Source organism: Colossoma macropomum, unplaced genomic scaffold, assembly GCF_904425465.1.
Source record: "Colossoma macropomum unplaced genomic scaffold, Colossoma_macropomum, whole genome shotgun sequence".
In the NCBI taxonomy this organism is placed as follows: domain Eukaryota; kingdom Metazoa; phylum Chordata; class Actinopteri; order Characiformes; family Serrasalmidae; genus Colossoma; species Colossoma macropomum.
Window position 1 is genome coordinate 38,135,254 of NW_023494795.1, and position 23,251 is coordinate 38,158,504.

A 23,251-nucleotide genomic window follows, 5' to 3' on the forward strand; every position below is an offset into this window, starting at 1 on the left:
CCCATTGCTCATTCTGAAATCGAGCGGCCTCTTATTGCTTCTCTCAGACGCCCATTTCACCCAGTCGATTTTCCCCCCTGCTGCAGTTACAGGTGGCACAAACCTTTTAGGGATTTTTATGTATACATTCAGCTACTCTTCTGTCAGGTTATACCTGAATGGAGCCATAGGCAGCTAATAGCTTTGAGAATGGCCTGTTTTAAAATGCATGGAAAAATAAATGTAGCCTATGCTGTGGATGCTATACGAGCGAGAGTTCTGGATGCGTCACAGTCCTGATGCCGGCATCAGAGAAAACTGATTCAGTCAGTTTAGAGAGTTGAGTACAGCAAATGGGTAAAGCATTCTTGCTTATATGCAGCACGGCGGAGACGTTAGGAGTCCTGTTTGCTAAATGTTACAAAGTTAGTGTTCAGTGAAATTAGTTGTTAGTTACCGGTCGCTTCTGTAGCCCTGATTCCAGCTACCAGCACTGCTGGATCCAATATGATTTCACAGTCTGTTTCATTCCTCACAGCTGTATCACTTTAACGTGCACGTTTCTGATTGTTTTCCATTAGTTTGCCCCTGGACTTTATCTCCAGTTGAACGTGTTTCATAAATCATACAGTTAGGTTACATTTAGCACCGTCGGCGCTTTAATTGCGCTACTGGGGTTTCATTACATGGACTAATTGGACTTTCTCGTTTCCTGAATGAGGTTCCTCTTCCCCCTGCCCTGTGTGTGGGATGCCGAGTCACCCGCTGGTGTTTTTTTGAAAGGAAGTTCCATCCAAAAAAATCACTTTCATGCTTGCCTTCATTTCACACCCATAATGTGCAAAATAACATGTTTCCAGCTCGCAAAAGTGATCGGTTTCTGTCTGCCAGGCACGCACAGCACATTTCTTTTGTGTCCTAGCAGACTCTTTCCTTTGTCTTGTTTAGGGTTTTTGAAGCTATAGTTTGGCCGTAAATCACATTTGTACATTTCTCCCCAACCCCAGAAGTCAAGCCATGTTTCCTGACCTCATGTTAGCTATCAAATGATAGCTTGTATGCCACAAATTAGCATCATGCCGACTGCATGCCTAAACCTTCATCTGCGCTACATGCGAGTTGTTAATCTGATTTAAATAATCTCTCTTATAGGGGTGGGAATTATTACAGTGTTTTTTTGTGTCTTGCACTGTGTATTACAAAAATGTATTGTGTCTTGTAGATTACATTTATAGCAATATTTATCAAATTGGATGATCTTAACGTCAGAAAACTCACCATCTGTCTCATATGCAGAGAAAGAATGTGTGTCTCGTAATCTGGTCCATGTGCTGTATCAGTCCTGATATGCTTAGTGGCTTAAGAACATTCTAAAGCTGTACAGGGTAGCACGTTTTCATTGCCATGCTTACTAAACTGATAAAGCCTTGCTGCAGCCTTCCATGCACAGAATGTTTTCCCTTGTGAAACACGAACGTTGGCTGAACTGTAAAGCACGCCACCACTGGAGCAGTGGAAACGTATTCTGTAGAGTGACGAATCCTGCTTCTCTATCTGGCAGGCTGATGGACGAGTCTGGGTTTGGCAAACAGCAGGAGAACATTACCTGCCTGACTGCATTGTGCCAACTGTAAAGTTTGGTGGAGGAGGGATAATGCTATGGGGTTGTTTTTCAGGGGTTGGACTAGACCCCTTAGTTCCAGTCAAGGGAAATATTAATGCTTCAGCACCAAGACATTATGGACAATTGGATGCTTCTAACTCTGGGGAACAGTTTGGGGAAGAACCTTTTCTGTTCCAGCATGACTGAGCCCCAGTGCACAAAGCAAGGTCCATAAAGGCCTGGCTGGGTGAGTTTGGTGTGGAAGAACTTGACTGACCTGTGTAGAACCCTGACCTTAACCCCATCAAACACCTTTGGGATGAACTATCGGCGAATGCGAGCCAGGCCGTCTCGTCCAACCTCAGTGTCTGACCTCACAATTTCTGGATGAATGAGCAATAATTCCCACAGATACACTCCAGAATCTTGTAAAAAGCTTCCCAGAAAAGTGGAAGCTGTTATAACAGCAAAAGGGGACCAACTCCAAATTATTGCCTACGGATTTAGAATGAGATGTCATAAAAGCTCCTGTGGGTGTGATGTGTAGGTGTCCCAATACTTTTGTTCATTAGGTGTGTATCACCCAGCACTGTGCTAAATGTTTGGCATGGGAAAATCATTTTATGTCATGGAAATAATAGAATTTCACTGTTTAAAAAGTACAAACCCTATTAACCTTAATTTTAAGTATTCTACCATTTTTCAGTTTATAAGAAGTAGTTACATATTTATACATCCCTTTTTACAAGGGACAGATGTGCTGTAATATTATGTAAGGTGAGTCTGACATAGCAGCAATGATCCAGAAATAGGGTAGTTAACCAATTAGTTAGCCTGCTGTCTCTGTCTCCATCTCTTAGCTCTGCAGAGGCTAAACAAGTGACTGAGGATGCACTCGGCTTCTTCACCTCAGTGTCATTCAGCAGTTAAAACTGGCCAAACAAACAAATGTGTATTTGGTAGTTTCTCTTTGTTTAAAAGGTCTTTCTGCTTTTAGTGTATTTCACTAACCTATCTTGCGTTATTCTTTCAATGAAAATGGGTGACATTGCACAATTATAGGGCCAGTGTGGCTGTGATCGGCCTTTAGCTAATGTTGCGGAGGGATGACGTGATTTTTATATCCTAATATCACATCTGTCAGTAGGTAATTACAATTTCTCCTGGTTTTATGATCAAATATTTGGTTTAGAACAGTGAAAAATAAGCCTCCAAATCTGAAAATTGTCAGGAATCCACAAGAATGTTCTAAAAGTTTGGTGAGTCGAACAGATTTACAAAAGACAAATACTAAATAAAGCAAACAAAAAGTAACAAAACGCACCAGTACTCGAGTATTCAAATCATTCGGGCCAGCTGTATTTGAAAAAAGCTTCTGTTACTTTTTAGCTGCGTTCAGACAGCAAACATATCTTGGCTGATCCACTATATCTGAGGTAAAGGGCAAGAGGGGGAAAATCAGACTGAACTATTACTGTAAACTGTTCAGTTTTGCTGTAAAAATGAATGAGAGTAGTCAGCTTTGCCAAGGAACCAACGTGAAGCTTTGCTCACTCTGCTCTGATGTTCATCAGCCTGACCAGGCTGGGAGAGATGGCGGTCAGGGGTGAGTGTAAACTGTGCTTTTCTTTGTTTTTCTCTGGATAACGTCTTGTTTCTGTCTCACTCTAGTTTGCGGTGCAGGAGACGTTGACAGAGTGCCTGATCTCTCTGGGAAGCAGCAGAGTGCTCAGGTCAGTGCTCTTAAGACTCCTTCTCTTCCAGATCAACCACCTGGCCCAGCACCTCTGGAACGCCTGTCAGGTAAGAACGCAATCGTCTGCTAAAGGGGCGATCACATGATCTGATTTCCGAAGTTTCAGAACCGTCAACTTTCTCATGTCAGTATGATTGCTGACGCTATTTTTATTTGTTTGCAAATCGTGTTATTTCTCGATTTAGTTAATTTGAGAAAGCTTCCAAATTGTCACCCCCAGCAATATTAAATGAGTTGGCACAACAGACACTGTGAAAGCGAAATGTGTGAACGGGAGAGAAAGGAAAACAGAAGGATTTAGGCCTACAGTATCTCCTCCCGCTGAGCTCCTCTCTGGTATGGAAAGCAAGCCTGTCGTTTCTGCGCCCACATTTTATTAAGGAACAATATGAGCGTAGTGCGCTCTCCGTGGGGCGTGAACGAATTCTGCTTTTGTTTAACATTTTACGCAAGGAGACTCTGTTTCCGTTTTGTGTGTCGGGCAGAAAGACAGTTCAATTGCATGCTCTTGTGATTCTTGCAAATATGAACCACAGCCAAAGCCGCTGGGAGACGCTGAGACAACAGCTCTCTGCAGCTTTGACAGCAGACAGTAGCAGATCAGTGTTTACCCTGGAAAATGTGCCAGAGGAGTGGTGTGGCTCCAAAGCAACTTGACAGCTTGTACAAGTGCCCTATCTTGGAAGAGAAGGCCGTACCCAGCCTGTATACGAAGGGTTTCGTCTACAGTATGTCCTAAGATTTTATTGTGAAAATGAGATCTTGATAGATGCATTATTAGCTAGCTATAGCTGTTAGCTGGTTAGCACTAGCTGACACCAAGTATTAACAACATTAACTCCATGTTAATGTACAGTACAGTTTTCAACTGTACCGAAATTTTAGATCGTTTTTTGTGCCACTTTTTTACTTTTATGTTTATGTTGATCTGTGAATTTGAGAACTAATAACAAAAAGCAGCATCTAATTCTGTCTTTTAGCAATAACTGACAAGAAGGCCTTTTAGTGAGTACACTGCATGTGCACCCTGCAACTTTGTTCCTTATTTTAGGGATACATCTGTTTTGTATTTTTTCCTTCATGCTGTCTTATGAATATTATTTATTACATAATGAGGAAAAGTATCACTGATGAACATGATTTTAATAGAATGTAGCATAAAATGCTAATCTGGGTGAACCAGCCCAGTCAGGCCACACTTGCGCTGAGGCTGTTGAGACAGAAGATCTGATGAAATAGCATGGGTTAACTGTGGTTAGCTGTGGTTAACTCTCATCAGCAAGCAGGGAAGTGACCATTCTGTATGGGTTATTAAAGATGCTGAAAACTGCTTCATGTCAGAGCGTGCACTAAATGTCTCATCACTCAACGTGGCCAAGAACTGCTTGCTTTGACAGGAAGAGTCTGACAGGCATGAAAAAGAGGCAAACTGTTTTTTTTGTGTTACATGCAGGCGGATTCTGTTGTTCTCCAAGTAAAACTGTAAAGCTAACATACAAAGTAAATAATATATTGTTTAAATGTCTTACAAGCTTCAAATGTCTGAGTTCAAGCCTAACCTAGAGCAGGGCCGGCAACATGCAGCTCTTTTACTGCCCTGTTTCGGCTTCACAGCAGTTGATTTTTAAGTAAAAATAAAATGATCCTTCTTTTCAGTAAAATAAAGCTCTGCTGATCGTTGAAGCACAGTTTTAGCAATAAGTGGTCTTAAACACTTGAGTTAATGTAGCTTATAACTGCTAATTCACCAGCATTTAACCCTGAAGACTGGCACATAGACTGTTGGTCACATAGCCACACACATAACAGTCTCACCTGGCTGACTTCAGCCTTGTAAAGAAAAAACGAACGTTGAGAGACATTTTACAAGAAACTCCTCCACTTTTGGAAAACTTTCCTGCCGGAGATCCCCTCATCTAGAGTGTGAATGTGAAAGTAAATCATCATTAGCAGTGCTGGGTTTTATGTTAGCGTGTTGTCAGAACACCAGCAGAGCTTCCTTATGTCTGTCCATGTTTATTTATAGCAATATTAAAAATGTTCTCATTTGGAAAACGATATTAAAATACGATTTGTTTAAAAATTTGGACCCTTTGCAAAAATATAATAAAAAATATTCATCAGTAGTGATAAAACTTTGTTATAGTACATAGTATGTGTTGCAGAAGAGCACTGATAAATGTCAAGCTGTAGCTCATTTCACACACTACTTGTATAAGTTTAATGGAATATAATTTTCAGCATACATTGGTGAATTTATTATGTTTGGTGTGAGCTGTCTTACACTTCACAAACTCACTGTTTTCCAGCTAATGAAGTGGAATTATGTGGCTAGGCTAATAAATTCAGCTGTGAAAACTTAGACTATTAAAATTTGGCTGTTTAACTTAAGTAGTTTACACTGGCTGCCTTTCTCAAGGCCGTAGTCACCTATTATGGATTTATGGCCTGGGTCTGGGCTTAATACAGAAAACTAATTGTAAGATGCTGTGTGGTAGCACCGTCTTTGGTTATTTTCTCCCATAGTGTCTGGTGTGCGGTAGATTTTTGTGTGTGTGTGTGTGTGAGAGTGTTATTCTGAACATTTTTTTAAATAATGCCTTACAAACTGAAATATCAAATTTGACTGAAATACCCATCCCTAACGAGGACCGACTAGAGCCAGCGGTGCGGCGTGCACAGCACAGTCCACAGGCCATGGATGCTTACTGGCCTGGCTGCGTCCAAAGGCTTGTTACAGGTGAATCACTAGGATGTGCCTTAATAAAGCATGCTTTCTTTAGTGCACTAAATTCGTCCTTTAAAAGAGGTGAAAGTATTGGCTGTTTAAATGGGTGCATCATTTTTGAATATTTTAATGATTGAGTGCATCTAATTTTATTGACTATTTATTGCAGCCCCTGTTGTTTTATTTGCATGTTGTAAATATATAAAGCATTAATGCGCTTTACTGTAGTAAAATAATGCTTTATGAGATGTGTAAGAAGTCAAGAAGGAGTCTGCCAGCAAGCAGCATTCACTTTGCTTTTCACTTGTTTCTAATTGTCTTTACTTTCCTTTCCATGGACTGGAGACTTCTCTGAGTGGACCCGTCCTGGCCTCAGCCCCTCAGCCAATCCATCACTCCTCTTTCAGTTTTTTTTTCTTTAAATCAACAGCCAAAACCAATAAAAAAGAGGTGACTCTTATAAACTGATTCGGTGCAGTGGCTCCAATTTACGGCGAAGACAATGCATCACCTGAAATTGCTGTAGAAACTCGCAGAAACAGTGAAAAAGTTTTACCTTCGCCCAGAGTGCATGGGCTGTCGGGAAATTTTTAAACAATCAAAGAAAATTAGTTTTGCCTCCATCCCAGGCCGACACCAGGCTCCTCTTGAAACAGTAGCACTGTTTTGTGCCTCTATTCGTAGTAAAATGTTCAATGATTGAAGGAATTACAATTTCTTGTGACAGGGAGATGTCCTAAAAATTGCCAGTTTGCCACTACTTGGCACAACTATCTACAGGATTCTTTGCACAGAAATGCTGGTGGATTTGTGGAGCTCACTTTAATGACATAATAAAGCTGTTGCCTGTATGCCTTTTAAGGCTTGGCAGTCTGCTCTCTTATCCTAAGTGTGACTTAGATGAGTCATTTATGCTTATGCTGTTTTGTGTCAGAGTTGGCAACAGAAGGTTGTCATTGCACTGCTTCAGCTCCGCATGCCTTCGTTTTCTGCACAGCAAGAACATGGAAATTCTGACTTTGGCTCTGGGGATTCAAGAGAACAGAGTTTGCTAATGTGACTGCTTTGCAGGCCTTATCAAACTTCATCTATATGAACAGTTCATTTTCAGAGCGAATGGGTTACTGCTTCCCACGCAGCTCATCATTAATTTTGTGATGACAAGAACATGCAAGAAGAGATAAAGTGAGCCAGTATGGTTGTAGCTTTGGGGAATTTGGTAAAGTTGACAACCATGTGAACCTCTATGAAAACTACCAGACTGCAGCTAATTTGAATGCATGATAGACTTGGGAATAGTCTGTTTTTCTGTTTAAGAGAGAGGGGGAGAAAAATTAGTTAAGAAGCTGCCTGTTAGTTCTCTCTGCTACACACTGTAAAGATAGCTTTACGTACCCCATGTCTTTAGACGTTCTTATTATTTTACTTCACGTTAGGGTCAGCTTGTGTGCATGGAACCAAAAATAATTGCCGACATGTTTTGGAACTAGTAGTAGCTAGGAATCTAGTAACTGGATATATTACCCCGGGGTATTTAGCTTCAGCCCTGAAAGTAGAGAAAGTTGGGAGGTAGAGTAAGTAATTCCAATCCTCATCTACAGCCAGGAAACATGACCAGAAAAAGAAATAATATAAAATGATATGCACGTTAAGTTTTATTTCATTTTACTGTTAAAGCGGTGCCGTATTACGGGGTCTTTAAAAGCTGTTAAGCTTCACCAGAGTTAATCCCCCACACTCTGCTTCATGTGATTTACTGTTTGTGTACAATTTGCAGTGTTTTTTTTCATAGAGTTTAAGTGTCCCGGAGATTAGTTGAATTATGAAAACTCTGAAATTATAATACTACATGTTTTTCCAAAGGCATCTATAGCGGAACTCCCAGGCAACTTTGCTGTGACGATGGAAAATGCCTCCTTTTTAAATACGTAAAGCATGTGCGTATGGCTTTGGAAATTGCTTGCAGTCTGAAGTTTCTCCAGCAGGGAGTGCTGTTAGCACGCGAGTCACTGTGGATCTGCACAAGAAGGAGCTCCTGAACACGATTACAGTAACTCCCATTAAAATGACAAGTGATGTACTTTTTCAAAAGATGTTGGTTCTCTCAGTAATTTATTATTTAATACATGAATGTTTTAAGATTTTCATAAAAAAGGTTATTGTTAAAAAGAAAAATGACCGAAAAATGGCATACAGTGTAGGTCAAAGCTGCAGGACTGTGTATACTGTTGGGGGTGGGTGATATAATTGATAATTGCAGTTTTTAAACAAGAAAATATTGAGCTGACAGTTTTTAGACATCGCCCAGATATGGCCCAGATATGGCCTTTAGTGGGCCATGTTTTAAAAACCCATTGCCAGATTTGATGTGATCTTAAGAGCAAACAGCGTCATGGTAGTAGTGGCCGATATACTGGTTCATCCTGAGGTATGAGTTTTGTCATAACCTTTGCACCGGAATGCCACACAAAAACACATGAAGTGCAACTATGCTAACGCTAGCATTTAGCTGAGTGGCTGAGTCATTGATTGACCAGTTGGTACTGAAGCATGAATGACTAATATTTTCCAGATTCTGGCAGTGTCTGATGGTTGGATTGTACGGGACACACATATGAGGACTTGAAGCTGAAGTTGGCTTCTTATTCGAAATTCCCGTCACACCTTAAAGGTTGCAGCAGTTACGTTTATATACTTATACAAGTGCCAGAATGTAATTGCTGCTCCATTTAATGTGGAACAGCCATCAGCTCTGTAGAAATTCAGACATAAAACAACATTTAGCACTGTTTTTCCCAGGCCTGCAGGGATTTTCTGCAGTATCGACACAGGTTGACGTATATATTGTTCAGTGTTGTTTTTACTGTTTCATATAGACTTTAATTGTTTCAAATATTTTTCATTGAAAGAAGGAACATCCCAGAATAATAAGTCACTGTTAACCTACAAAAGGAGTTTTACTTAAGCATCTAAAATGGTTTTGTATTATATGTACTAAAACCGTCAGAAATTTTAATTATTCTGCGATATAAATTTTACCCACTACTATGTCATTGCAACGTTTTTTTTTACATTATTAATCGATGATTACTGCCGTGTTTTACCATGCGTGTCATAGATGGCACTACCACTCCGTCTCTCTCTCTTCTGTATTTTTCTACAAAACTTTTGACATAAAACAGTGGAAAGTGTGGATGTACTGCTGCCTAAAACAAAGATGGGAAAAAAATCAATTCCAATTTTTTTTTCCTCCTAACTGGCAGACCTCCATTTGACAAGGAAGTGAGCAAAACAAGGTTTATATTGCGCTGCTGGTCATATGTTATTTACAAAGTTGCACCAATGTCCATTTGTGAGTTCTTAATAGATATACTTGATTTTCATGTGCTAATGGTCGTTCGTAACAGCACACAGCCCTGCAAAAAATCATGCCCATAGTCCAACAGTTAACTTCTCCAGTAAGAGGCCAATATGGCTTGAATATTATCTGTAATGTCTGCACTGTAATGTAACAATAAATAATCATTAAATTGAAACGTAGCTTTTCTTATCTTTATATAATATTTGAACATTCAAAATAATATGTAATATTCTAAAATGACAGTAGTGGATATTTGAGGTCTACATTTCAGCTTACATGATGTTTTTCTGTAAGAAGTGCACTTGTAGGAGTACAATGATGAGGCTGTGCCTTACAGTGATTTTACCATAGTGAATGTACACAACGTTAATTAAACACCAACAAAATGACAAAATACAGCAATGCTTCAGAAGAATTCAGCAAAACTCTTTGCAGCTATGCAGTTTTTGTCAAGCGTTGGGACCCCCTGTGTTTGGAGGCTGTGTTTGGATGTTTTTTTTTTTTCCCTCATTTCTTTATCTTGTCTTGCCACATTGGAAAGAGTTTCTTATTATGCTAATACCACTTTTGTTTACCAAATATTTTTCCTTTGTGTCATTTTTGCTGCATTTTTCTCGACAGAAACAGTACTTTCTTGAAATTTCTTAGAATCTGTAGCTGTGATTTGGATATTTTTGGTTTCCTTTGAGTGTCCATTTCGGCACCCAAACAGGCCTTCACTGAGTGCTGGTCATTAATATGTATAACCTAATAAACATGCAGATTTTGATTGGCTTTCACCTAGGGAACACGCAAGAACACTGCAGCACTGAGGAGAGACTGGTGTGCTAATCACCACCACTGTGACTTTATGAATAGAACCTAATTATTGTGCAGGGGTCTAGTGCAGTTACTGCTGAACTATATGAATCTGGCCCTTTGTTCTTTACCTTCTCACCCTTTTTTGTCTACTAGCCTTGATGAGATTTATTTCTAGACATTCACTTCTTCATCTGTAGCTGACTGGAGCTTTGCTTCCGTCCATTGCTCGAAAGAGGGCTTACTTGAATCGGCAGTGGTTGAAATCCTCCATCTTATTTGGACCATTTCTCTTTACTATGGATCAAACAAGGTTATTTGTACTTCATGTCAAGAACGTCTCCTTAATCAAGGTCAGAATCACCTTTATGAAGCTCTTTATATCTCTTCAGTTGAGTGTCCATGTCCTGATGGTTCATCCTTACATTAGGAGAGCTAACAATAGCTTTAGCACAAAACTTGAAGAGCTTTTGCATTGAGCTATGGATCAAGAGAGTTTTAAGGGTAGATACTAGGGGGACTATGGGTTCCTTGGAGCCAGGATAGGTTACAAGTGGTTCTCAGGACACTTAGTGGCATTTCAGGATGAATTGTTATACAGATTGGGAAAAGAATATTAGGTGAAAGGACTATCCCCCTTCAAAAAAAAAAGACCGCCTCCGGAACAACTGGAATGTTGTTTTTTATCATTTACTGTTTGCAGTTGCATTGTAATAACATGCATAATTGTCATAAAATGTAATAATATGGTCATAAATTTTACCTGTAATAACAGAACAGGCATGTTTTCCATTGAACATGCCTCACTGCACCTGTGGCGGTTGCTTTCGCAATAGCCTGTAGCCTTTTTTGTTTATGCTGGCAACATTTTTATACAGCAAACTCCTCGGTAACCTCTGCACCCACACCAAAATGCTGCATTTCTATTCAGAAAGGTTAACATGTTGACATGTCTCGGGTGCAGTTGAGAGCGAAGCTGGGTTTTTTTTCCCTGCTATGGAAAACACTCTGAGGGCACTGACATAGCTGTCATAAGTATGATGTTTTGTGATGCTTTGTATTGTTATCGTGATCAATTTTGTCCCATTATGATGTCACAGTATGCTTTTCCACATATATTGTGGATATCGTCAATACTTACCGACTAGGAGTTTCGTAAGAGACGCCATAATTAGCCCTGTTTCGTTGGAATTGGTGCAGTGCAGTATGTGAACTGTCAAATAAAAATCATCGTATTCATAGTTTTAGTAGTGTATTTTGTGATGGTAGGTGTAGTAGCTGTGCAGTAGCTTAGCCATGCAGCTTCACTAGTTAATAAATATTAGGTTGTTATTAGCTTACAGCACTATAAAGTGGTCAGATTTGGTCAGAAAAAGTCTGCCACCCAAATCAGATCATTCATTTACCTCACATGAGAACACATTTCTATCTAGTAGTGTTACTCAACTTAAACATATCACATCATTCAGAAATTAACTAGTTGCTAAAAACTTGTCAGCTGTTATTAAATAAACGGTTATAACCCCATGCAATTCCTACGTTTTTCTGATATTTCATTGTTTTGTATGAGGTCCACTTATGACGTTTGTGTGGTTCACATTGTTTTTACACAACCATTTTTCAACCTCTCTTTACTATTACAACTAAACAGGCTGTTTTTATTATTGTGGCTTTTAGACTGATGTAAGAATCTATATATCTATACATATATATATGTATATATTTGACATAATTTGAAAATGCATGTTGTGTGTAAATTTCACAGTGAATGGACTAAAAGAAATGACCCTAAATGACCTGGGAAAAAAGTCTCGTTCCATTGACTTACATTAAAAGTAAAGTATGTTTTTTGCTTCTCCTGTAAAGTTACCATTTTGGAGATACAAGGTTTTCTTCCGACAACATGATATGTTTGTTGTGTGATGCATATTGTGCAATGAGAGAATGTTTTGAAGTATCAAGGTTTAATGTTTAATGACCAGTAAATTTGATTAACATAAACTGTCAGGCCTAAATTTGGGTATTGCTTATGTAAGCAGTATCTTCACCAATATAAGGCTGAGGTGCTTCGGCCTGCACACGCAGCTCTGTCCCCCTGACAGCCACTATGTGTTTGAGTCAGAAACACTTGCAGAGAGAAGACTAACAACGATGCAAAAGGTAACCTGGCCAGCAAAACTTAGTTATCAAACTAGCTAATGGCTCTGCCTGTCGTCCTTATGTTGGTTCAGCCATCCCTTTGTTCATGCGTCTGTCTATATGTTTGTTTATTCATTCATACCTAATGTCCTTCTTCTTTTAAGCCGTATTTTATTATATTTCTGATTTTGAAAAACTCAACTGGGAAACTGAAGCGCTGAAGTTTGCTTTGCTTGTTTCAGCTAAAGCTTTCATTCTCCGTCCCACCATTTTACACAGCTTGGCTTATCAACCATCCGAGAAATATAAAGCTGAAGTTTGCTGCTTATTTACCAGCTTCTCTTTCGGCACCAGAATGTAGCTTCTGCAGCATTTAAGGTGGAACAGAAGGTGGAACTTTGTCAAAGTTACCAGGTTTTTTCCACTTCCGAGAGCTGTGCAGCATTTTTTTATACTTCCATGATTAAAAATTTTAGTAATGTTATGGTTTGTGTTAAATAAAATTAGACCCCCAGAACCGTTCTCGATATCTCATATTTTATAACATGAAATTTTAACTGTATTTGGCTCACAGCGCATATTGTCTCCAAATAGCTGTGTAGAAAAAGATGCATATTAATATGCGTATTGTGACGCTCCTACTGTATGGTTAGCGCTCAACTGTAGTATCATACTGAGACATTTCATATTTTACACTATGTTCTCTGGGACTCATAACACTCAAATGGACAAGCGGTTCTCAGGACACCTCAGTGGACTATGGAACCTGTGTCTTAATGAAGAAATACTCAAGGGGAGGAGATGAAAATGCCAGCACTAACTAGAGAAAGGAAGAGTTCTCACATATGTGACATGTACGCACCGAAATCTAAAATGCCAAAAGTCAGCACAGTCACCTGTTCGGCTGCGATTCCTAGCCAGACTCCCTTGTTTGCTCAGAAGACTGCTGTAGATTGCTGCTGAATGTGACTGAACTTTTCTGTTCCTCACCTACGACAAACACACCGTGCAGCACGTACCTCACTGCTCATGATGTTTTATTCAGATGTGCACTTTGAGAAGGTCTCACAGTTCCCATTTCTGTAGATTTCCAGAAGAGCTACTGCTGTAGAACTGAATGTTTAAAGCTTCTTTTTTCACCTCCCCATCTCTCTCTCTCTCTCTCTCTCTCCCTCTCTCTCTCTCTCTCTCTCTCTCTCTCTCTCTCTCCATGTCTATCTCTCTTTGCCTCCATATTCATATTTCTGCTGTGTTTTCCCCCCATCTCAGCGACAGCACTGAGAGCAGGCCCTGTCAGGCTGCGTGTTATTTTTAGCGGCTGTTTGGCATTGATTTATGTGAGCGTTTAGATCCAGTTTAACCCCTCATTGGGGTTGGCAGGAGGCATATGGCTCCCCCTACCCCTCCTTCTTTGACCTTTGCTTACATCTAACCATGGATGCAGCACAAGACAGTTACGGATGGTTTTATGTCAACAGTTTGGAGGGGTTTTTTGATGCCAGTTGCCAGTGGACTAAATGTGAATGTGTGTTTTTGGTACGTGCTGCAGGATAAGGACGTACACTGCAACGTTTAATAGACCTGTTGGATATCGCGATCATTAAGTGAAGTCAAAGTTTATTTATATAGCATTTTTTTTTTACAGCAGGTGTTGTCACAAAGGAGATTTATAGAAAAATCCTGAACGTCGCCACTGGGGACAGTGACAAGCAAAAGCTCCCTAAGAGCAAGAGATGGAAACCTTGAGAGGAACCAAGACTCCAAAGGGGAACACATTCTCCTCTGATCGACACCGGGTACCAAACAATAACAGATAAGCAATATGTGAATAAGGTTTGACCGTTTAGTGTAAGAATCGTGATATGTGAAGGTATACAGTTGGAATGTAATTAGGCCTGGGCATTATCCAAAAGTAATTAGCACAGTATTTTGTAGTTACAGGGCCATGCTCATGTGCTTCACATTTTAAAAATGAGGTGTTTCTATTGTTGAATCAGGCTCACTCTGCTATAGATGCCTTTGGAAAAGTGTGAAGTATTATATTTTCATAATTTAACTCTTTTGAACCATCGGGACACTTAAGCTGTACAGAAAATGCTGCAGTTTTCTCTCAGACACTAAACCTCAGTGAGGGAAAGGCGCAGCTAAAACAGTGAGGAATTTACTCCGCCATAGCCTGACACCTTTTAAAGGCCACATTTATGTTATATTTATTATTCAGTTTTATTTGTTAGGTTTTTCTAATCCTGTTTCCCAGCTTTAGATGGGTATCAGAGGAACTTTGTTTACCTCTGAAAGTTCCAGGGCTGGAGCTCACTGCTCTGTGGTCAAACCTAGGCCTTTTAGTTGGTTGTTCCACTGCAGCGAGTCACACTGAGGCAAGTTGAAGAACACATCAATATTTATTTTCAATTCCATGCACTCAAGCTAAACTTAGCATTAATTAAAGTAAGTATAAGGTGAAGAACCCTGCTGTACACTCTTACAAAAAATGGTTCTTATGGGTTCCTTAGTAAAGAAAGCGGTTCTATGTAGAACCAAGAACCCTCAAAGAACTCTTTCTATGATTAAAGCGTTCTTCAAATTGATGGAGAATGTGCTGCAGTTGAGTCTATATAGAACCTTTTTGAAAAGGGTTCTATATAGCACCTAAAAGGATTAAATGTCAACTTTGTTAGGATAGAAGGATCCTTTTTTCTGAGGTACATAGAACCCTTTTCAAAAGGTTTCTACACATTTAAGAAGATGGTTCTTCAATTTCCTTTAGAAAAGAAAATGGTTCTATATAGAACTTAAAGAACCCTTTGCATGTTTATATAGTTCTTTGCGTCGTGAAAGCGTTCTTCAGATTGATGGAGAATCCGATGTATATGGTTCTATATAGAACCTTTTTAAAAGGGGTTCTATATAGCCCTTTATATATAGACCTTTTTAAAAGGAGTTCTATATAGCACCAAAAGGGTTCTTCTATTGTTACGATCTCAAGCTTGTAACAATAGAAGAACCCTTTTTGGCGCTATATAGAACCTTATTGAAAAGGTTTTTTAGAATCATCTAAAGCATATTCTACATTAATCTGAAGAACCCTTTCATGATGCAAAGAACCCTTTAACCATGCAAAGAGTTCTTGGAATGTTCATGGTTCTATATAGAACCATTTTCTTTACAGAAGAACCCCTTGAAGAACCATCTTTTTTTAATATGTCGGTAATCCAGCATTACAGAGCATAGCAGAGAGAGCTAAAAGGTAAATACTTCACAAATCTGTCTCATCTGCTGTGCTGCTATATCAGAGCCAGGAAATACTAAAGAAAACTACACAGATGGCTAACTGCTATTGGCCTGCATACATACGCTGCCTTCAAGTCCTCTGAAGTCGTAAGTAGAAACTTCTGAGGAGGACTTGAAGGCAGCAATACACACACCACAAAACACATTTGATTCCAGCTGTCAGTCCAACACAGCTCTCTTGGTGTTCTCTCAGATCCTTTATCCTCTAAATGGGTGTTATTTGAGCATCAGTTACTGTAACAAGCATGTACTGCAGTGGTTTGCACCTGTAGCTGGCTAACTATGCTAGAATTAGATTAGCTCAGTAGGGTACAGCTCAAAGCACCACAGAGGTACAAGTCTATTTTTTATTTTTTATCTTTCTGTCTCTTCAACTTTGAATGCCAGACATTCAGATTTATGATCTCAGATGTGAGTCTTTATCCTCTAAATGGGTGTTTTTAAGCATCAGTTCGCTGGAACTGAGCTTCATCTGCAGTGGGTGGCACTATATGCTTACATTACAGCTTAAAACACTAACTTTACAGAACAGGTTTGATTCCAGCTTTCTGTCTCTCCTTCACCAATCAGTCAACTTTGCTCTTACTGTTATAAGTTTATCATCTACACATGTGATAGCAGAGCACCAGTTAGTCGAATCTAACCTGTACTGGGGTGCTTGGATCTCAGTAGCTAAGCTAAGTTAACTAAGAGAGAGGAACTGGCTAGCATTAGCTTAGCTAGTAGACTACAGCAGGATGCAGTGGCACAACAATGACATAAACATATAACCAATCAGCAAAAATTTGTTACGTCATCCCACTGAAACAGTTCTGTGGCCCTGAACACAGGTAGCTAACGAAAAAACCGCACTGAGCCCAGTTCCATGTCAAATCATGTTTATGTGCAAATGCCACTGGAACGGTTCCCCATGGGACAGAGGCCTCTTCTGCTTGCTCTCGTTCTTGTAAACAGAAAAAAGTTACCATTGGGGAGTGTGCCTGTGCACTTCTTAGCGGAACGTGAACACCAGTTTAACCACATAATTAGCAAGTTGTTGAACAGTAAATCAATCCTCTCTAGTTCTCTGTCAGTTTCCCAACATGGCAGGTGTTGCCTTTTAAGCATCATCAGCAAGTTACTTGTCAATCACCGATGGTAAAAAAAGTGCAAAATAAAAATAACTAAATTAGGGATGCATGATGATGTCACAGTCATATCAGTATCTGCAGATAATTGCTTAAAACAGTTATCGGCTTTATACAGCCTTTTAGATTTGTCTGATATTTCAAACTGATATTTGGTGACGTATTTATTGTTTTATGAATTTTTAAGTGAAGCTGGGCTATTGTTCAGAAAATATCTACATTTTATTTACTTTACTGTGTTTGTAATAAATAATATAATTCTCTGTAATGCTAATCCCGGTACCTGTAGTCCCATAAAATACTTCTTGAAATGAAAATGACCAGATGTTGTCATCAGCTCACAGCTCCCTTCTAGGTGCATCCCTGAATTAAACACTGATAGCTACTTACATCACTCCAATCACATTTTTTGTGTTTTCGAAGGCTGTCAACATTCCCTGAATAGCTTTATCTATAGAATCCTACAAAAAAATATTATATTTTTATTTAAAAAAAGTATATTTTTATTTTCAACACTGGCCTATATGGGATCAAAAATAAAGTATAATATATAATTTTCCCTTTAATTCTTTGTCAGATGTTTTAAATACATTGTTTTTTATGATTTAAATCATTACATAATATGGCAAAAGATGGAAGTAGTAAGCTGTAGTGTAGTAAATGCCAGATTAGTCAGTATATCATGTCTCTTTATACCAGTGCTCAGCATTAAATATCAAGCTTCCCAAAAAGCAGACAGTGCTTAATCCAGTGATTCTCACCCTGAGGTGAGATTCATGAGGTGGTTGTCAAAAGAGGTGCATAGGCTTATTCTGACAACTTTGAAAATGAGTTATTCATAAAGTCCCCATGCAAGTGATATCCTGCTCTCTTTATGCTGAAAGTGTCAGTGTAATGGAAGTCAAAGCTGTTACTGGTGTCCCTACAAAGCGTTTATATTTGGTCAGAAAAAGTCTGGCATCTAAAGCAGATTATTCAGTTATTTTCTATTAGTGTTATTCAGCTTAAACATATCACATAATTTAGAAATTGACAGCTGTAAAATACAATTCCTATATTTCTTTTCACTCAGTCATTTTCCAACCTCTTAGAATTAAACAAGCTGTTTTTATTAATGCGCCTTTAAGGCTGATGTAAGGACCTCTTTTCTGATTGGCTTCTCTGTATTCTGCTTGCACCTCATAAAAGTAGGGCTGAAACACTCCTTGCTAATGACTTGAGCTAAACTGCTGTAGGCCAGATAGGCAGATAAACATAAAATGTGTCGGTTTTTGTGATTATACAAAAACGGTGAATTCAGAATTGGTTTCCATGCAATTCTAATTAAAGCCAAAATAAAGCATTGTTGTTTTGTTTCTTAATGGTAGAAATGGCATGTTTTTCCCTCTTGTCCTTTGTAAGTAATTGGCCTGCAAAGCACAAGGAGCTTCAGCAGAGGCTTTGCGCATTTAAATGCTTTTTTTTCATTGAATTAGACAAATACCTGAAAGTCGAATTTTATTTAGGCAGCCCTAATGAATATGTATTTAATTCCTCCTTATGGTGATGCAAGTTTGTTGTAACAGTAGCCATTACAGCTTCACTCATTTTATACACAATTCTACCGGTAAGAACAATGATCCTGTTTAATTTTTTTTTTCAGGCTAGTAGTTTAGGATAGAGTAGTTTTTGAGCTGTGTACCTGTATGTCTTTTGTGAATGGCTCTATAGCATAGTGGCTAAATCACACACACTATATGTTGTAGGCTGCGCTTTTATATTAGACATCTAACACTACATAAGTCACTCTCATGCTGCATGCATATAATGTAATTTGATCCTCTCTGTCATTGCAGCCCTTAACACTACAAATATGATTAGTCATGCATTCCTAGTTTTTGGTGAACCAGTGTTTTGAATTACAGATGAATGGGTTCAACACTAAGAGGACACCTGTGATTCCTTACTCCTTACTAGTTGTTCAGTTTTCTGTCCATTTTTGTGCTCTATTTCTGAGAGAACATACCCAAAAGTATGCTAGTTATTAGGACAGCTGGATAGACAACATAACCATCTTGCCAACAGATAACCAAACAGTGATGGCACCTCGAGCATAGCTTGGTAGCCCAGAGCCACCATATGTTGTGCTGATGTCTGTAAAATTAGCTTTGTGGCCTGAGGGAGGTGAATTGTGTTGCCAGTTCCTGGCTAGAGAAAAGAGTGCATAATTGAAATGCCTCTCAAAGTGGCCTGTGTTGATTGAATCCAATTCACTGCTCTCTTTTCCCACATAGCTCTTTTTTTTAGACTCTCTGAATATTCAAGTATTAGAGTAATGACCTTCCTGCTTTCTGTGTCTTCTGGTATGAAAGTAGAAGCCTCTTCCTTTCGTTAACGTGATGAGTACAGCGGTAACGGTTTCACAGTAAGGTCACTGAGCGTTTTACTGACCCACCAGAGAGCCCTGCAAAGATCACCTTCCCCCTCGGCACCCAATTAGTGTGCTTTCGGTTGAAACACACAAGCAGTGGTCAAGCAGAGGGTGGGTGAGCGCATCTCTCGCCATTAAGGGATAAAAGCCTGCCACGTGAACTGCTCTTTTACTCTTAGATGTTCGCCCAAAGAGGACGAAATGAGGATAGTGATGGCAGGAATGAACGGCAGGTAACTCTCTCTTACAGCTGCAGTCCTCCTACAAATAAATGTGAGGAGAACAGTCTTAATTAGACAGAGCTCTGCATAGACTGACCATCTGTGGTAGCTTAGAGGGCCCTTATCCTACATTTTTTCATATCTTATTTTTTCCTGAGGTCCACTTATAATGTTCGAGTGGTTTAATGTACCAAAAACAGTCGTATTTCTTTTTTCCTGAAGTATTTTCAGACCTCTCTTTGCTCATAGAATTAACTTCTGTAGGCTGAGCAGGCAGATATATTACAAAAACTATTAAGAGATTTGTGTGGACTTTAAAGTGAATGGTACATGTTAAAACTTTAACACTGTTTACATAATACATCAAACTCTGTTAAAAAAAAATGAGTAAAATTCATTTTTCCATGAAATGGGCCCTTTAACGTTCACAGATTTTTACATTTTTAGTTTGGTTAACACTGAGTTACGCCTTTTTTAATGGTGTTGAAATCAGTTTTGCATATTTTTTTCAAGGGTTCCTGTGCACTTTTGCAAAGCACATACTGTCATGTACAGCTCTTTCTCTGACTGTCTAACAAAACTCAAGACAACCCACAAAGCACAGCAAACCAAACTGCACGAAAGTGTCACATTTATGTCACATCTAGCTTTGAAGGGGATTTACTTCACTGTAAATCATTTAGTAAGTGTTTGAGCTTAAAGCCTAAATTCTGAATAGTGCTGGATAGGGGTGGGAATCTCTAGGCACCTCACAATTCGATTCGATTTGATTACGATTCAGAGGGCTGCGATGCGATTATAAAATGATTATCGATGCGTCTTTTTTTCTATCCAGGATTTCTTTTTTTCACTGTGTGACAACTTTGTACTTTTGAAGCAAAGTATCTGTAATGATCCATAATGAATTTACTTCCAATATGTTGTATTAATAAAACAAATGGAAGTGATGTGGTAAGTGAACTGGAAGGCTCTCATTCACTGCTCTTGTTTGGAGCACATGAGACGCTGCTGCCACTCATCTGCGATAAAATGCGCTGTTACGGTGACATAAGATCCAGTGGCAATAGATGTCCACGCAACACGTTACAGCCGTCCTTCCCCGTTTTCTTTTATATTTTTTGCTTTTGTAACTTCGGTTTTGGTCTCATTGTAGAGAGCGAGGGGGGGCATCGCTGTGTCAGTAAAATATCTTCGAGACTGGACGCTGTATCTCGGCTCCAAAGTGTGCAACATAGCGCGAAAGTCCTGGTTCTCAATGACTGAAAACTGGCGTGCAGACTGCAGGTCACCTAGCAACGCAGTGTCGCCTAGCTAGTAGCGAATGAAAAGGCAAAGAGAGATTTAGGACGAACATTTGGAGATGAGTGGATTATTCGCATTTATAAGCACTGCAGTTGGTTTCCTGGAATGTTAAACCTGCAACGAAAGACTGTTAAACACTAAAAAGTTGCGAAGATGAAGTTGCTTGCCTTTCGAATTGTCCCGGTCCACCTTAAATGGTGCCGCATTTACATTCTGGTGCCTCAGGCAGAATTTAAGGTGGAACGGGAAAATTAGAACAAGAAGCTGGTGAATGAGAATCGACTTCAGCCTCGTAAAACAGTCTAACACTGAGAGACGTTTTACAAGAAACTATTCAACTTTTGAGGAAAAGTTTTCTGGTGGAGTTGGGAGGAAAGCGGCTATAGATAAAGCTTAAAGCAGAGCAAAGTAAGTCTGTGTTTTTGTTTAGATTTTTTAGCCTATACTACGACATCAGCACGTACTGAGACATACTGGACATAAAATGTTCATAAATGGACATAAATGCGTTTCGTCAACATTACCTTAAATTAAATGTTTAGAAAATCGATTTTTGACATTTGTGAATTGATTCAGAATCATCCATGTCTGCATCGCCATGCATCTAAGAATCGATTTTTCCCCCCACCCCTAGTGCTGGATTAGCCTGTTAGCCCATTAACCATAGATATACATACCTAGATGCTGCGTTGGGTCCAGTCAGGCACGTCAACGGCGCTGCCATTTTAGGGCAGTCAGCGTCGCTGCTGGACTGCATTCAGTACCATTACAGAGCGGCAGTTTAAGAAAGATACTGTCCAAAATTGCACTATTTCAAGAATATTGCACTCAGAAAGTGGAATAGGATTATATAACGGAGGGAACGCAGTGATCCACACTCACGTTAGTGTGATGTCTTTTGTCTGTGTGATGTTTATGTAGATATGGTCGTGTGGTTGGTGAGGCACAGAGAACCTGTTGATGTGACTGTTTTTCCTCTGGTTTTATATTAGCTTATAAATATATAGAAGCTTATTTCATTTAATAGTCTATTCAGGGGCTCTTAACTTGATGTAGTTATTTATTTACAATAATGGTATTGCTTTGTAGCTGGGTAAATTATAGCATCCCTTAATCTGTGTAGATATTCATAATAGATTAACGTTAGCACCTTCTTACACGAAGCTGAAGTTAGTTCCACCTTAAATGGTGCAACAGCCAGCATCTTGTTCGAATTTTCCCGTTCCACCTTAAATGGTGCAACAGCCAGCATCTTGTTCGAATTTTCTCGTTCCACCTTAAATGGTGCAACAGCCAGCATCTTGTTCGAATTTTCCCGTTCCACCTTAAATGGTGCAACAGCCAGCATCTTGTTCGAATTTTCCCGTTCCACCTTAAATGGTGCAACAGCCAGCATCTTGTTCGAATTTTCCCGTTCCACCTTAAATGGTGCAACAGCCAGCATCTTGTTCGAATTTTCTCGTTCCACCTTAAATGGTGCAACAGCCAGCATCTTGTTCGAATTTTCCCGTTCCACCTTAAATGGTGCAACAGCCAGCATCTTGTTCGAATTTTCTCGTTCCACCTTAAATGGTGCAACAGCCAGCATCTTGTTCGAATTTTCCCGTTCCACCTTAAATGGTGCAACAGCCAGCATCTTGTTCGAATTTTCCCGTTCCACCTTAAATGGTGCAACAGCCAGCATCTTGTTCGAATTTTCCCGTTCCACCTTAAATGGTGCAACAGCCAGCATCTTGTTCGAATTTTCCCGTTCCACCTTAAATGGTGCAACAGCCAGCATCTTGTTCGAATTTTCCCGTTCCACCTTAAATGGTGCAACAGCCAGCATCTTGTTCGAATTTTCTCGTTCCACCTTAAATGGTGCAACAGCCAGCATCTTGTTCGAATTTTCCCGTTCCACCTTAAATGGTGCAACAGCCAGCATCTTGTTCGAATTTTCTCGTTCCACCTTAAATGGTGCAGCTTCAGGCACCAGAAAGTGACTGCTGCACCATTTAAGGTGGAATGGGAAAACTTGAAGAAGAAGCTGGCAAATGGGAAGCCAAATTTAGCTTCGTCCTTCTTACTGTGTTTTGCTGATGTGTGTCAGATTTTCTACCGGAGCGCTAAACTCGGTTTTTAACGTCGGGTCCAGATGGCTCATTAGCACGATCACTTATTAAAGAAATAAAAGCTACAGTCCATTAAAAATGCCTAATTTAATCTATGTCTGAGGATTATAACTAAACAAATTTGGTGAAAATCGGTTGAGTAATAAGGAAGTTGTGGCCGATTTAATCCTGAGACTCATCATCTCTCAATACACGTGAATTTGTTCACAAGCGGATCTTGACCGCTCCAACATGGCGGACGCGCAGACGCATCGCCTCAGATAGAGAACAACAGGCAACGCGGCATCTAGGAATGTATATCAATGCCATTAACAGTCTGCTGAACTACTTGTTAAACAAAGCTGAGTTTATAATCAAGGTTACGTTCGCTGACTTTCATGACTTACTTCATACACATGCAGTTTGTGAGAGTGTTTTCCCTCCTT

General features: G+C 39.5%; 1 protein-coding gene across 1 annotated transcript in view; it reads left to right on the forward strand.

Moving 5' to 3' along the window:
* The window catches only part of mei4 (meiosis-specific, MEI4 homolog (S. cerevisiae)), a 70,519-nt gene that overhangs the window by 17,822 nt on the left and 29,446 nt on the right, over positions 1-23,251 (forward strand). Inside the window, 1 exon segment of the mRNA XM_036582812.1 lies at positions 3,254-3,385. Within this exon segment, the coding sequence (XP_036438705.1) occupies positions 3,254-3,385 (132 nt within the window).